At 39.2% G+C, this 14209-nt stretch overlaps 1 protein-coding gene across 10 annotated transcripts in view; it reads right to left on the bottom strand.

Moving 5' to 3' along the window:
* LOC101739129 (pericentrin) overlaps window positions 1-14209 on the bottom strand; it is a 101638-nt gene that overhangs the window by 84257 nt on the left and 3172 nt on the right. For 6 of the 10 annotated variants that reach the window (XM_062677046.1, XM_062677047.1, XM_062677052.1 and 3 more), the window contains exons 4-8: window positions 13578-13752; window positions 12726-12854; window positions 11646-11729; window positions 10589-10678; window positions 779-874 (exon numbers count right to left, since the gene is read on the bottom strand). In XM_062677046.1, coding sequence (XP_062533030.1) covers window positions 779-874; window positions 10589-10678; window positions 11646-11729; window positions 12726-12854; window positions 13578-13752 — 574 coding nt within the window. Of the gene's footprint in view, window positions 1-778; window positions 875-2247; window positions 2398-9163; window positions 9323-10588; window positions 10679-11645; window positions 11730-12725; window positions 12855-13577; window positions 13753-14209 lie in introns of those variants that run through there. The other 4 variants (XM_062677054.1, XM_062677055.1, XM_062677050.1 and 1 more) reach the window with 3 other exon arrangements.

Here is a 14209-nt window from a genome sequence, read left to right as displayed (position 1 = left end):
GTTTTCTTCGAGATTACCAAATTTGATTAATGTTACTTGCGTCATTAACAAGACGCAAGACAGGGTAAATTGCGTCATTAACAGGCGCAAGACAGGGTAAAGTGGAGACAACTTGTGAGGGCCCTATGCACCAGCGGGGTACCCTAGGACTACAACAACAACAACAAGCGTCATTAACTAGTCCCTCTGGTACGCTGTAAAGTATAATCGAATTGATATACCTACAACTACATTACGGTTGGTTTTGACGGAAAAACAGAATTATAAAGTAGTATTAGTAGTATTGGCTTGCCTGATCACGATGACAGGAACCTATGGTTCAACATGATAGCGCCACGTGAACGACTGTAATTGACACTACTCAGGTTAAGACAACATTAATTCCAGTTGTATGTTCACATGTGTGGTCTCTTGTCCGGCTACGACAGCGGTCGGGGAACTGGGGTAAATTACCCCAAATGGGGTGAAAATTAAATTTTTGTGAGTAAAAAGTATATATTGAACTGAAACTTCTTTAGAATCGTTGCGATTTCAAATTATCATGGGGGCTATAATATGTAAGATGCTAAAAAGAAGCGATTTCGTTTTTTTTTTCTTCGCCATTGGGTAATATCAACTTACACAAAAATATTTTGGGGTAATAATAAAAAAAGTTCCCCGACCGCTGGGCTGCGGCATTTGGACACTTATCGACATACACGAATTCATGGAATACTATAAAAACACAGAGAAAAATAATTTTCAGACAAAAATCCGGTACTCGAAGAAATGTCCTTACCTCTTTCTCCTGCTTGTCCCCTTGTATCCTGTCTCGGAGTGCGACCAGCTCCAAGGGCCAGCTCGACACCTCCGCGTCAGGATCAGACAGGAGTACCTGCGACATATCACAAAATAAGTCAAACACGTACAGAAGGCTCGTTCCATTTTACATTATTTATCATTTGAGGATATCCTCAAATATTCATCCTTTTTAGTACGCTTTTATTAGCTTCAGACGTATCTGTGTATGTTTGTAACGGAATCTTTGAACATGATTTTGACCCCCTTCAAAACGTCGGATTAACTCGAAATTTGGTATTGGTACTCATTAAGGATCGATGACAATTCAAAATTTAAAAAAAAAGTGAAAAAAAAACTTGATTTTTTTTAAATTCAACTGAAAAATTAATAATAAATAATAGTTTAAAAAAACTAACAAAATACGCTTTTATAGAAAATCCAACTAAGAAATAGAAAATAAATATGAATTAAAAATAGTGTAAGAAAAAACGATTTTATTGTAAAAAAGCGTGGGGTGTATGGTATAAGTAGTTATACCATATAAATATTTTATGAATAACTACATTATTTTCTGTTTTTTAGTTGGAATTTCTATAAAAGCGTATTTCATTAGTTTTTTTAAACTAAAATTTATTTTTCATAGCAGAGATAGCTTTTTGCACATAAACCTCGTAAAAACCAATCCATTTGCAACGTAAATAAATTGCTGAGAAACTGACAACCCTGGACCAAAACACGCATTCGTACTTAATTGTAATTCTTACGTAATTGGTTCAAACAATCGGTCCAATATAGGATAGTACGTGCGTTAAGAAACGTGCGAGCTGTCGATAATGGATGACCATTAGTGGGATAAGCTTACAGTTGGTTGTCCAGCATGAGATCCCAAACGCAACCTTCACCCATGCCATTAGCAGTAAATTGTTCACCAAATTTTTTTTTAAATAATATAAAATAAAATAATAAGATAATTAAGTAAAATAAATAAAGATAAAATAAAATAAAATGTAAAAATTTATTTATTTATTTTTGTTGCTTAGATGGGTGGACGAGCTCACAGGCCACCTTGAGTTAAGTGGTTACTGGAGCCCATAGGCATCTACAACGTAAATACGCCACCCACCTTGGGTTATAAGTTCTAAGGTCTCAAATATAGTTACAACGACTATCCCGCCTTTCAAACCGAAACGCATTACTACTTCACGGCAGAAATAGGCAGGGTGGTGGTACCTACCCGCGCGGACACACAAGCGTCCTGTCACCAGTAGAAGAGCAGAGCACAAATCAAAAAGGATTTTAAACAAGTAAACCCTTTTAAATAGTCAGGATTTTAGCACTCCTGAGGGCTCGTAAACACAATCCATATTACTTATGTATATGGTTTCTTAACATAAAAACATATCGTACTAAGGTACACTTTTTCATTAGAAAGAATTTTACTTGCACCAAGTAAAATTATCAACTTACATATAAATCGACCGTATTCATTGGACCACCACAGAAACACACAATCTAGATAAATCACTATAAAAAAAATCACAAAACTGATATCTATTTAGCTTCGAATAGAACATGATCCATCTGTGACACATTCAGTACTGCTGTTATATCGCACAAGAAGCACTGTTGACCCCATCGTTATCGGCTATTATTTATAAACTAATTACATAAATAAACAAGTTACGGACAATGGAAACAGATAAATCATTAACAAATGGCCTGTTATTTTTATTTCGCTCAGCCCAAAGAGAGATTCGCAGTCGACTGACGGACACCAATATGGGGACCTCATAATATACCATATAATATAAAGCATCAATCATTATTTTTGTGAAGTATTAATAATGTCTGTAAGTAAATAAGTCAGTAAATTTTATATAGCATACAATGAAATTGAAGTGTATACACATATAACCGGAATACGAGTGCGATTGTTTTAATGATAATAAAACAGACAAGATAGCGATGCATCGGTGTTCGAGTCCCGCAGGCGGGTACCAATTTTTCTAATTATGCACATACTTAACAAATGTTCAAGATTGACTTCCACGGTGAAGGAATAAGATCGTGTAATAAAAATCAAACCCGCAAATATAAATTTGCGTAATTACTGGTGGTAGGACCTCTTGTGAGTCCGCACAGGTAGGTGCCACCGCCCTGCCTATTTCTGCTGTGAAGCAGTAACACGATTTGGTTTGAAGGGCGGGGCAGCCATTGTAACTATACTGAGACCTTAGAGCTCATATCTTAAGGTGGGTGCCGGCAGTTCCTTGTAGATGTCTGTGGACTCCGGTAACCACTAAACACCAGGTGGGCTGTCAGCCCGTCCAGCCTTTTATGCAATAAATAAATAAAACACCAGTGGAACATAAATGTTTTTAGTATCCATAAAAAGCTATTACAATAGATAAATGACTAGGCTCGTATTGAAGATCTTATATTACTATTGGAGTGAGTACACGCGTGTTATCACTGGATCACCGACATAATAATAATTTGTCCTAATTAGTTCCTAATGAACTTACTGGAACCTTCATTACTTTAATCGCAAATGTTTCTCAATGAAAGATTTTTATTGATATGTTTAAATCTGTTTAAGCTATTCGGTAATCGGTGTCACTTAGATAACTGTGGGATACTTATCTTTTTACTGGTGGTAGGACCTCTTGTGAGTCCGCACGGGTAGGTACCACCACCCTGCCTATTTCTGCCGTGAAGCAGTAATGCGTTTCGGTTCGAAGGGCGGGGCAGCCGTTGTAACTATAATTGAGACCTTAGAACTTATATCTCAAGATGGGTGGCGCATTTACGTTGTAGATGTCTATGGGCTCCAGTAACCACTTAACACCAGGTGGGCAGTGAGCTCGTCCACTCATCAAAGCAATAAAAAAAAAAAAGAACAATAACATGGAACAAAAAATACCTACATTGGTAATTTTGCTTCAGAAATAGGAGTGCTATAGGTACAGCGCACTGGTGCCAACCAGAAAAAATAGATTGATAATTTTTGAGCCCATTGTTCACACACACCACGTCCTCACAACGGATTAAGTTGAGCAAATACTCTCGTACCTAGTTTTTCAAAATCCAGTTGATATAATACTACTGCGCTGGCGCTATGACCCTGATTTGATTTGAACGTTGATGCTTCCCGCTTCTGTGGGTCTAATTCGTGATACCCTACAAGTGACCCCTGGGTGGTGCTAAACGGGAGCCGAACAAACATCCTGTGGTAGGATCTAGTCCGACAGGCTGGCGACTATCCTCCAACTAGAGTCCGCCGCCAAATAGCCTAGCTGTGTTCCGACTAGTATGTTGGAGAGCTAGTTCTGTTCCTTTCCTTTCCTCCTCCTTGTCGGAGGAGAATCTTGGTGATAGCTGGAACATACAGAGCAAACATGCCCACAAGTCCGCGGGACGTGGGTTGCTGACGGGGAAATAAGGAGACCCAGTGAAACGGTGTTCGCCGCCGCCCGCCGGTTAGTAGACCTGAACCCGAGTGTCACTACTAAGCTCCGCCCCGGGAAGCTGTCCTGCCAACCGGGGTAACATCCTATCATGCGGCCGTCGTGCCGGAGTCGAAGACAGGAATGGATCTCGGCGATCGTATGCAGGGTGGACTGGGGCCCTTCCGTGCCCTGCGTTTGTACTCTGCGCTTTATTCAAGTATTGCATTGATTTCCTTGCAGCGCAACAACTTGCCAGTCCGGCACTTAGAGTTCATGTAGATCCCCTTCCACAGCGTCAGACCAGCGGTACTTAGGCCTCCCTAGAGAGCGGGGTCCCTCCAGTACACCTGAATCTCCAATAGATATAATAGACCACAATTTTCTATCTGTGACCAAAACAGCAAAACTTTTCGTAAAAGTTTACCTACCACCGAAAGTTAAATCAGGATTGGTTGCTATAAAATAAAATAAAAATCGCGTCAAGGATTGTGTAAAGAACAAATTTATGTGACATTGAAAAACGTCTTTATATCTATTTATTCACAGACAGACTACATTAAAAATAACACGCCTTCGAGCTGTCTTCTATAAACTTACCTACTTTTATCAACCGAAATAGTTTTGAGTCAGTTCTAAAAATGTAATTGTCATGACATGACGGGCGAAGCGTTTCTCGGAATTCTGACATATTCATCAGGGTTTGTATAATAGCCGATCAAGAGTTTTTAGGATTTTAGAGTTCAAAGTTGAAACGAGGTTCTTATTAATAAGCTTTTATTAGCTTCAGACGTATGTATGTTTGTAACGGAATCTTTGAACATGATTTTGACTCCCTTCAAAACATCGTATTAACTCGAAATTTGGTATACTTATTAAGGACCGATGACAATTCTACATTAAAATATAAAAAAATTGAAATTCAACTAAAAATGAAAAATAAATAATAAATAAATAAATAAACTAACAAAATACGCTTTTATAGAAAATCCAACTAAAAAATAGAAAATAAATTTCAATAAATTTGAATTAAAAATAGTGTGCAAAAACAGTCATAAAATAAAAAATAGTGAGTAAATTTGAATTAAAAATAATATAATTATCTACACCCTACTTTTATTTTCTACGATATGTCCGCTACTATACTTGATATCAAAGAAGAAGAAAGAGAAGAAATACCAAGGCATACCAAGAGACAAACCTAATAGAATAAGCATAGTAATTACCCGCGCACATTACGCTACAAGCTATACGGTCAGAGCAACAACTTCCGCGTCTAGTGCACTTGCCAAATATTAAATAGGACAGCACAGTTGCAGTGGCAACAAATTTGTTATAGTAATACAGGCTGAATGATAAATGAAGCAAAAAGTTTTTATTCATTTTTAGAAATAAAACCTTCAGTGGATTTTACATATTTTGTACGGTTTTTCAAGGTTATCTCGAATAGCTGTTGCTATCCTTCTATGCGTACAAGTAAAACCATGTCTAATTTAATGCTTCCACTGATTCCAACCCTGATCGGGCAACGTAACGCTTTTCCATGGCCAAGAGCTGATTGACGTCTGATAGAGCGACCTTTATATTGACGAAGGGACATACGTTAAGGACCTGATTGTGCTGTACGCATTGACATTTTGACAACGAGCAACCATATGACATATTCTCGTGTTCCCCGACCCACGCTGTTTGTGACCCCTCTGAATATTCACAGGAATACATGTGAAACTCGACTAACCTCAAGAACTTCTAAGGAAATAGCAGCTAAAACAAATGCGTAAATCCACAATTTCGATTATGGAATAAACAATAAAAACGCAACCTTTTTAATGAAACCAAACCTTTCAGTCTTTATGTATGGGAATCACACATAGATAGATAGATAGATCTGGAGGATAAGAAGAGATCGTTGACCTAAATAATCTTTAATGTGGGAGACAGCGTGGAAATAAAAATCAGGTCATACGCGCGAAAAATGTCACTAGATCATTGGCGCCCGTCCAAAGACACTTTGACAATATTTGTAAATGGCGATGACCCCGCGGTTTCAGACTTCTAGTCTTGTAGCTTTACTAAAATTAAAATCGATTATTCTTGTATGTTTAACATATTTTTGCACGTGCGTGGAGTCGCTGAAGATGAATGTTTTAATCAATAAATGTCAATATTTTTTTATATTGCCCTTGTGTGCGGACGAGCAAACGGCCCACCTGATGGTGAGTGGTTACCGTCGCCCATGGACTTCAGCAACGCCAAGGGCAGAGCCAAGCCGCTGCCCACCGTTAAGTACACAAACCTCGTTTGAAAGACATGTCATAGCGCTCCGGAAACACCGTGGAGGGGAGCTCATTCCAAAGCCGAATGGAACGCGGCAAAAAAGATCTCTGGAAACGCACTGTAGATGAAGGCAGTGGCTCCAGGTAGTAAACTTCGCAAGTTTTAATGCTTTTCCCACAACTGCGTGACAAAACTTAGACCACTGTCGTGCTAAATACAAACATGCAAATCAAGCCCTTCGTCGCTTAGATTCAAGATTTTAGATTCAATTAGATGCAGGATGCAACTTCGACAGTAAAATTCTTTTATAAAATGTTAAAAACCCTGGTTCCGTGTTTGTTGTATCGTCGGTCAATCGGTAGAATAGAATTAAAAACCAATCATAGTATTTAATAAACTGCTACTAATATACAACCACACAACAGTACAACCATAAGCCCTAGACACGTCCTTACGGATCCATCAGATCCAATAACTTTTGCATTAGACGCCTTCAGCTCTAACACTAGGAGCAGGGACTTAGGGACCTCGGTAACCGTACTCGTCGAACTCGACAAAGAGTTCGCCGTGCAACCTAACCCATGAATCAGCTCGCTGAGTTTCTCGCCGGATCTTCTCAGCGGGTCGCGATTCCAATCCGGTAGTAGATTCATTCGCGAAGCAGCTACTCTTGAGCTGTTAGGTCTCCTTCGGAGGCGCTCGGCTAGCTGTTAGCAAATCCCACCCCTCCTGGCTGAGCCTTTGCTCGCCCACCTGTCCTGGTGAAACTGGAAAGGCCTCCGGGCCACCAGTAATCCTTCAATCATAAAAAAAAAAATATATACAACCATAAATAATTGCTTCGTTTTAAGAAATAAGTATTAACGAAAACTGACATCATCAGAACAACAAAGGCCTCCTTCTTCATACGCTCGGTTTTTTACAAGTTTAGATTAGATACGACAATGTGGCTTGTCTGTTATGATTGTTCGTGTCTTGCCGGAGCTACGGTATCATACGCGCGAGCTGCGAGCGATGCACATAGGTTATCGCCGCGAACTGTATCATAATAATGTCAAACTAATGTCGATAGTTCGTCACTGTAACATCCTCAACCCTATCGCTACGAACGATATCTGTATAATAACATTTGAGTCGACTATTATCAAAGCCGGCAATGTGACTTTTGGACAATTATTGGTAAATCAGAAAAACGAATTATTGACTTTGTATTCCATTGGCAGTCACAAAACTCTTCTGAACGACATCTTAGATAAATAACAGGTTAAGTATTAACCTTTATTTAATGCAGGTTTTGAACCGTATTCTTTGAAGGAGACGATTATATTCAAATCAATCTGTATTGACATATCAATAACATTTTTTTGTCCAAATGCACAGATTGCCACCTTTGATAATAGACGACTCATTTATAATAAAAACTAATTCATTAAATGTGCACCGTTTTTTGTGTCCAAATTTGTTAATTATATTGGACAACTAAAGTGGCAGATGAAAGGCGATTGCATGCAGCAGAGATGCGAATGTTGCGATGGATGTGTGGAGTAACGAGAATGGATAGAATACGGAATGAATATCTTAGACTTTAGAGGAAGTCTAAAAGGGTACCTGTGACAGAGAAGCTGAAAACTGCGCGTTTGGGATGGTATGGACATGTGATGAGACGAAATGAAAATGAGGTTGGTAAGAGAATGTTAACTATGAATGTGGAAGGATATAGAGGAAGAGGTAGACCTAAGAAGAAATGGATGGATTGCGTGAAAGACGATATGGGTAAGAGGGGAGTGAGCGAGGAAATGGTATATGATAGAAGAGTATGGAAGGAGAAAACATGTTGCGCCGACCCCAGGTGACTGGGAGAAGGGCAGGATAATGATGAAACTAAACTAGGAATATTCACATAAGAGTTACTTAATAAATAATATCTCAAACTAATGTTGAAAAGATATGGTAGGGATATTTAATCTCATATATACTCGTAAATTATGATAAGCATCATAGTAATCTTTGGCGGCAAGACAATCTGATATTCGTGAGCAATGAAAATCATAATATTTTTCTTTTTATATCCTGCGTACAAAAAACGTAGACACTTAATACACATTCGTGAACGGTTTACCACGTGGCAAGAATACCATAGCATAATTATAAAAATCGAACACGCAAACATTATGATTTCCTTACTAATAATATTCATGGTATTTTCTTTAAATGGTTTTTTAAGAGTGTTTGAATGACGATATGTGAGAGAGAGAAGAGAAATATTAGCTGTGTCGACCCCACCTAGTGAGATAAGTTAGAGACAAAGAAGAAGATTCATGTTATTTTCTTGTTCCGAGCCGGGCGGACCACTTCTCTATCTACTGTACCTGCTCTTTTTTTTTAATTGCTTAGACGGGTGGACGAGCTCACAGCCCACCTGGTGTTAAGAGGTTATTGGCGCCCATAGACATCTACAACGTAAATGCGCCACCACCTTGAGATATAAGTTCTAAGATCTCAGTATAGTTACAACGGCTGCCCACCCCTTCAAACCGAAACGCATTACTGCTTCACGGCAGAAAAAAGGCAGGGTGGTGGTACCTACCCGCGCGGACTCACAAGAGGTCCTACCACCGGTATTTATTTTATTTACACAATGATCATGGTCTGATACTCACACGTCGCTTGTAAAAATGCAAATGATTCCGATCTGGCATCACATCGTTTGAACTGACACACAGACAAACACACTAAACACTATTAACACTAATTAGAACTATTCAAATAATTGCCCGAAATCAATAGTCAGTTTTTTTTTCCTTTATTCAACTGTCACTTACGACGCGTCAAAAGGTCATTAACTTTAACGTTAAATTTGAATTTTTGTCGAAACATACATCCTCAATCGGACTGTTGTAGCAAAAATCTTTGAGGAAAATGTACATAGAGATGTTAAACAACAGATTTCTTTTTTTTTTACTAATAAATGAACCGCAGCTCTTAAAAGAGCAGAGTATGTAACGTACGCTCCGCTATATGTTTTGTTAATGAGAGACGCCTCAAATCCATCGTGGCTCATTGCCAATACTAGTGACTAAAAAAATAAACATAGTTCTCTAATGGCTCGTCAGGAGACGAAGGCCGGATGATATCTATGTAAATTTGCGAAGAACACCATTTTCCGTTCTCTTCTGTTGGTGATCGATTTCTTAGTTTTTTTGTTCAATTTAGTGCATTTCAATTTGTGTCATAACAAAAAATATAAGTATTATTAATAAATATATGAGTTTATATATTCAGGTGACATTGATTACCGTCGAATTTCAATAATTGGGTGTTATTTATAAATTGTCACCTAGAATGAAAAATATTGATTTCCTCCGAGACAGTTAAGTGACACCGGCGATGAAAAAAGTAGACGATAAGATAACTTACAGCCCATCTGATGAGTGGGGTCACAGATGCGTATCAGACAACAGGCACGGCGCGCTTGGAGAACGATATGTGATTTCGCTCAGGAAACCATATAAACTACAGACCAATGTGGAAATAAGAAAATAGAACCTATAGGGTGCTTTATCATTTTATATTACACCTACACATACCTATATCCTTCTCGGCACTAACAAAAACTTTACAAACAACAAAACACAAAGTTAAATCTATACTAATATATAAATCTACAGTGGTTTTTACGGATGTTCCGTTATAACTACTGAACCATGCATCCGATTGACTTGAAACTTGGTATCCATGTAGAAAATACATGTGCTTAATGGATAGGCTAATATATATACGACTGTTGGACTCCTTACACCAGTTGCGGGGGCGTTAATGATGAGAATCTTTGTGGGGGTGAGAAATAATAATGTTAATTTTAAATGTCCAGCGAAGCGGACGGGTACAGCTAGTAAATGTATAAACCGTTAGCACTAAATGTTTCCATTAGCACACATTCCATTCTTTATTTACAACCATGGTGCGGTGCGGTACTGCCTACAACATGGCGGGCGCGGCGCTAAGGGAAGCAACCCTGATTGTAGAATTGTATCCAGGCTGACGAGGCCAGTTGTAAAGTGTACATCCTAGATTGGAAGACCCACCTGTAGCTGGTCCTGCAGCTGATCGATGACGTCTCTCCTGGCCTCCTCCCTCACCTCCCGGACCCTCTGCTCCAGTTGCGACTCCATCTTCTACCGCGGGCCGAGACGTTAGTCACACATTGTTAGTCGCATACCATGCAAGCAACAAATTATTATATATAGTTCTCGAAATGGTGCTCTATTAAGAACGAAACAGTAAATGGCCACTTAGCGCAGCAAAAAACATTAAATCCTCAGCAAAGTAAATTAGTCAAACCACTCTCTCGTTATGAAGAAATAATACTAGTCGAAGGGCAAACGAGAATCGAATGCATTACCTATATCTCAATTTATTCAGCTCTAAATAAACCAATAAAAAAAATCTTGCCAATACGATAATTATCATTTAAACACATTTCATAATAAAAACCAAAAATTCTTTTTATGTCTTTTATTTATGTCTTTTTATTTTTATGTTTCTTTTATAAATTTTTATTATGATTTCAGAACGGCCTGACTGAGATGCAAAGAATGATAGAAAATAGATAGGACTCCATAAGCCACCGAAAGCTGATAACTATTATCTATTCCTTCTACCGCATGCAAATGTTCGTATTTACAATAAATTACATATTTACAAATACTATATTAACTAAATGTAATTTCATATCAAACTCAATATTTGTCGCCTTGCCTGCCTACTCACTTATAGCTTTCAATAGAGAACTTAGTTTTACGTTAAGAGATTGCAGTTTAAAATATAAAGAAGATTAAAATAGTCAATCATAAACAGCCAGCGCATAATTTACTATCTATTAAGTATTGTATTCACCGGCCTCAACGAATATATACCATATATTACAAAAAGTGTTAAGTAAATTACACAAAAGTATCAGTTTAGTGACGCAACCTACAAAGTTAGGTTCGGCCTCTTGTGACGTCACTTGACAGTAAACGGTGCTAGTCTCCAATAATTGTTTTGATACTTCTAACGTTTGTAATTTATAACCTAAAAAGCATTCTCGCATGTTCCACAACAACAAAAGTTTAGACACAGTTATTGTACAACAGCACTAACCTTTTCCAGTTCCAAATCTATGTCCTGTTGGTACAAGGTCTCGGTGTTCTCTGCGCTGTGCAGGTGCGCTTTCAGTTGGGATATCTGGGGGAATAGGTTCAAACTTATTATTGTGTTTGTGATGAGAATCAGCAGTTGTTGTCGGACGGTCAGCTACCGCAGAAGGCGCTCGCGTATCTCCAGTCGTAAGATAATATGTCTCTTAACTCCATGTCGCGACTGGTCATAAAGTAATGTACCTTGAGAGAAAAGGTCAAAGTCCTGATAGTGCAGAAGACGGACACACTGGGTTCTCATGGAGTATTTATTATATTTGATTTATTTTACCCAAAATTATTCCTTAACTATTATTATTTTGCTTAGTTGGGTGGACGAGCTCACAGTCCACCTGGTATTAAGTGGTTACTGGAGCCCATACACATCTACAACGTAAATGCGCCACCCACCTTGAGATATAAGTTCTAAGGTCTCAAGTATAGTTACAACGGCTGCCACACTCTTCAAGCCGAAACACATTACTGCTTCACGGCAGAAATAGGCAGGGTGATGGTACCTACCGATATAAGTTCTAAGGTCTCAAGTATAGTTACAACGGCTGCCACACTCTTCAAGCCGAAACACATTACTGCTTCACGGCAGAAATAGGCAGGGTGATGGTACCTACCCGCGCAAACTCACAACCTACCACCAGTAACAAGTAATGTAATAGGAGCATTCGTTAATGAGCGCGCGCGGGTGCGTGCTCTCGCCTTAATGGGCGTTCGGTCTGTACTGTCCAAACACGTTTCCGCGTCGATCTGCACGATAATAATCAAATCAAATCAAATCAAAAAAAAAATTATTCAACATACATGAAAGTAAATACTTGTTGAACGTCAAAAAGAACTACCGCCAATTCACAAAAACTAGCCTCCGTCCTGGGAAGAACTGGCAAGAAACTCAGCGGGCATGTCTTTTTTTTAAATATATATATTTTTTAATACTACATTTTTTTTAATATTCACTTTTACTATTAGTATTATAACGTAACAATGATTGCAATATTGAAATACCCGGAGCGAGCAACTCAATAGGACCGACCTCAGCCTCCCTGGAGGCCAGCGCGTCCCTGTGCTGGTGGAGGCAGGCCGCGTGCTCCGCCCTCAGCTCGTCCAGCTGCTGCTCGTACTTCTTGCTGACTTGCCTCACCGCTTGCTCTGTCGGACTCGACTGGACATTCGAATGGAAAAAATCGATGTTACGAGACGAGCAAAACTATTTCCCCTACAACAGAACAGTGCTTGAAACAGTTTTATCTAAAACTAGCTGACACGGCAGACATCGTAATGCCTTAATCGATAAATAAAAGACCTAAACTTTTGTATAAAATAAACTTGAAACAAACAAAAGGAATCCTTCCAACGGAGGACACATCAAAGGAAAAATAAAATTGTTATTTTTTATTTAATTCCGAGCATTTCCATATTTATCTACCATTTAAACCTTCCCTGGACTTCCACAAATAATTCAAGACCAAAATGAGCCGAATCGGTCCAGCCGTTCTCGAGTTTTAGCGAGACTAATGAACAGCAATTCATTTTTATATATATATATAGATATAAGATATATAGATAAATATAACCACTTGTACTGTTTTATTTTTATTTTAGACAGTAATGGGACGAATTTTACCCACACTGTTAAACCACTATGGTGCCAATTTCTGCCACGAAATAATCATGCATTTTGGTTTAACAAGTGAGTCATGATAAAACAAAATTGAGATTTCGTCTCATGTCTTAAAGTGCCGGCGGTAATCTCGTTCTGAAGTATATCGGCTGCCCGTCTGCAGTTTTAAACGCGAGGTCACGGGTCAATTCCGCATTATTGAAATCGAAATTAGTATCGGCATTGACAAGGGTTACAATATATTTTCTATAACTAATTGGTTACATCTAGTGACAGCGAGGGTGCGTCAGCGCTACGAGTCCGCCTGCGCGCGTCAGGACGGGGCGCGTCGGAGCGCAGCGCGTCGGGACGGCTCGCGTCCCCCGCGTCAGGCGCGTCCAGCGAGCCCAGCGAGCCCAGGGCCGACACGCACTTGCCGCGCCACACTTCCTCTGAGTAACTGAAATTACACACATGCTTTTTAACGAAACTTTGTGCCACAGTAGGCCACATGACAAGTCGTCGTGGCCTAAAGGATAATACGTGCGGTGCATTCGTATCCAGCGATGTTCGAATGTCGCAGGCAGGTACCAATTTTTCTAATGAATTACGTACTTAACCAATGTTCACGATTGTCTTCCACGGTGAAGGAATAACTTCGTGTAATAAAAACCAAACCCGCAAAATTTTATTTTGCGTATTTACTGGTGGTAGGACCTCTTGTAAGTCCGCGCGGGTAGGTACCGCCTATTTCTACCGTGAAGCAGTAATACGTTTCGGTTTGAAGGGTCGGGCAGCCGTTGTAACTACATATACTGAGACCTTGGAACTTATATCTCAAGGTGGCTGGCGCAATTACGTTGTCGATGTCCATGGGCTCCGGTAACCACTTAGCACCAGGTGGTCTTTGAGCTCGT

Source organism: Bombyx mori, chromosome 3 (assembly GCF_030269925.1).
Source record: "Bombyx mori chromosome 3, ASM3026992v2".
In the NCBI taxonomy this organism is placed as follows: Eukaryota; Metazoa; Arthropoda; class Insecta; order Lepidoptera; family Bombycidae; genus Bombyx; species Bombyx mori.
Note: the sequence above shows the minus strand (reverse complement) of the source record. Positions and strands in the feature narration are given on the sequence as shown.